This window comes from Sinocyclocheilus anshuiensis, unplaced genomic scaffold (assembly GCF_001515605.1).
Source record: "Sinocyclocheilus anshuiensis isolate Anshui unplaced genomic scaffold, SAMN03320099.WGS_v1.1 scaffold405, whole genome shotgun sequence".
NCBI classification, from domain to species: domain Eukaryota; kingdom Metazoa; phylum Chordata; class Actinopteri; order Cypriniformes; family Cyprinidae; genus Sinocyclocheilus; species Sinocyclocheilus anshuiensis.
In genome coordinates, this window is record NW_015539855.1 from 687,885 (window position 1) to 690,253 (window position 2,369).

The following is a 2,369-nucleotide window of genomic DNA, read 5'->3' on the forward strand; positions in this document are numbered from 1 at the left end:
AAAAAACAAAAAAACGAAAAAGGAGCCGTTTTCTAATTTTTCTACTTTCAATATTAAATAAAAAAACGAATGATCGAATGATACACGGATTCAGCACACACACCCAAAAAAATCAGTTCTAAAGACAATTTGCACACTGCAATTCCTTAGGCATGCGTTTCCAGTACAACATAATTCAAAAAAATTATTAGCTAGTCAAACTGTAGTAGCTTTGTTGCATATTCGCCGTTCAAACCATGTTGGTTCAACAATATAGAACTGTTGATACTAACATCACAAAGGTAATGGAGTAATAACTGCTATTAAAGAATCACTTTGAGATCGAATTAATGTCAGATTATTGCTATAAATAAACTTGGCATCTAAGTACTACTTTGATAATTATTGTTTTGCTTTATTTACAGATGTTTGAATCAATCGCAGGTTCTGTCTTACTCCTCCAGGGTACTAAAAAAATGGCACTTTCACTCAATAAACTAAAAGACGTAGAATTAAATTTGCATGAATGTGCATAAAAGATATATATTATACTGCATGTTAGCTTGCTTATTTAGCTCAAGAGCATGATCTAGTCTATATGTTGTACTACCAAGAAACTAATCACAGAACTACAGTATGGGTTCGGGAAACACTGAATCATTGAACTACATTGGCAACAACGGAACTTGCAACTGTAGTTGGCCAATAATTATGTGCGTTTGGTTGTGGTGGATGCAGCAGACTACTACAATATGAAATACTTTTTAGTAACTGTACAGCATCACTCCACCACTGCAATTCAGATACCTTTCAAATGTAGAAAGTGCACTTGACTGCACCACACAGCTGGATATAACACTAATCTTAATCCTTTCACAAATTGTAGCTGCAATTGTCACTGGAAAATGTACACAAACAACTTTTTCAATTAACTATTTTTTCTTTTTCTTTTTTTTATTCAAATTTCTTAATAACATTATCCCCTGGTTTCCAGCACAATGATAACTGGCCATGAAGATAGCGTTGAGTTTGCGCAATCTAAGAGTGCTGATCTATAACAAGCCTACTTTACACATAAAGGTGTATTTGTGCTAAAAAGAATGACAATTACTTAATTTACACACAGTGCTTCCCTATTTCAGTGCATGTAGTGTCTGGATAACCTGGATTACAGGTAGGTTTTTCTGTTGAAATGCCGCATACAAAAATGGTACAACAGTTTAGTGAGTGTTTCTGGAGACAAGCTTTCAAATTTACAGCGTGTGTGTGTGAGAGGGGGTTTGTTTCATAGCTCTGATGCAGCGAGAATGTTAAACACCACAGCAGAATCGGGCCTAGCAGACTTCTGTAGACTCTTTCACACAGCGGGTAGTGTATGTGCATATGTGTGTGCTTCAAAGAAAAAACCCAGAGAAAGTAAACGTATAGACATTCAGAATGAGTTTGCATATGTTGTTGGTGTGATCATTAACATGGATGTGTGGGCATGTGTATATCTCAGTTGCAGTTTGTTCGGGTTGTAATTCCTCCCTAGAGCTAAAATCAATGGAATCACTCAATCTCAACTGCTTCTGCATACATACGCATTTAAACACAGTTGCTCCTACCGTTATCAGCGGCCATGAATGTGGCGTTGTAGAGGTTGTTTTTGACATATGGAGATTCTCGGTCCAGGACAGCAATGGTGGAAATTCGTCCGTTGTTGGGGTCGATCTCTAGCCAGTTGGCGGGGTCAAACAATTTAGAGTACCTTTGAAACACACCATATAAAGGTGGTTAACATTTACTTCAGAACTACAGAAATATGAATCAGAAATATTATCAATTTTAACATTTTATTTTAAACAATTTTATTTGACAGCAAAAAATGTTTAAAAAAAATGTTTATCAATGTTTTTTTTTTTTATATTATCAAGAATGATTCAATATTGATTTTAACTGAAAATCATGTTAAAGGGGTCATATGATGCGATTTCATTTTTTCCTTTCTCTTTGGAGTGTTACAAGCTCTTGGTGCATAAAGAAGATCTGTAAATTTGCAAAGACTAAAGTCTCAAATCCAAAGAGATATTCTTTATAAAAGTTAAGAGTTAACCACGCCTACCTAAAACGGCTCGTTCGAACACGCCCCCACATATCTACCTCACTATGTGGGAAGATTTGCATAACGCCGCCCATATGTTCACGCAAAGAAAGAAGGCGTAACTTTTATTCTCGCTGTAGTATTGTTGCCACTGCAGCCATGTCCTGAAGACGCTGTGTCCTTCGTTGTGAAAGCGAAACTACTTTATTTGGTCTTCCAAAAGAGGACGATATCCGCTTCGTCATGTCTAGAGCTGATCTGTGCTGGTCGCTGAGGAAATACATCAACTTTGCGCTGTGGATCGCCG

At 36.6% G+C, this 2,369-nt stretch overlaps 1 protein-coding gene across 1 annotated transcript in view; it reads right to left on the reverse strand.

Annotated features, from left to right (window-relative positions):
* LOC107684812 (cadherin-2-like) overlaps positions 1–2,369 on the reverse strand; it is a 47,682-nt gene that overhangs the window by 4,895 nt on the left and 40,418 nt on the right. The window contains exon 11 of the mRNA XM_016481175.1: positions 1,587–1,729. Coding sequence (XP_016336661.1) covers positions 1,587–1,729 — 143 coding nt within the window. The remainder of the gene's footprint in view (positions 1–1,586; positions 1,730–2,369) is intronic.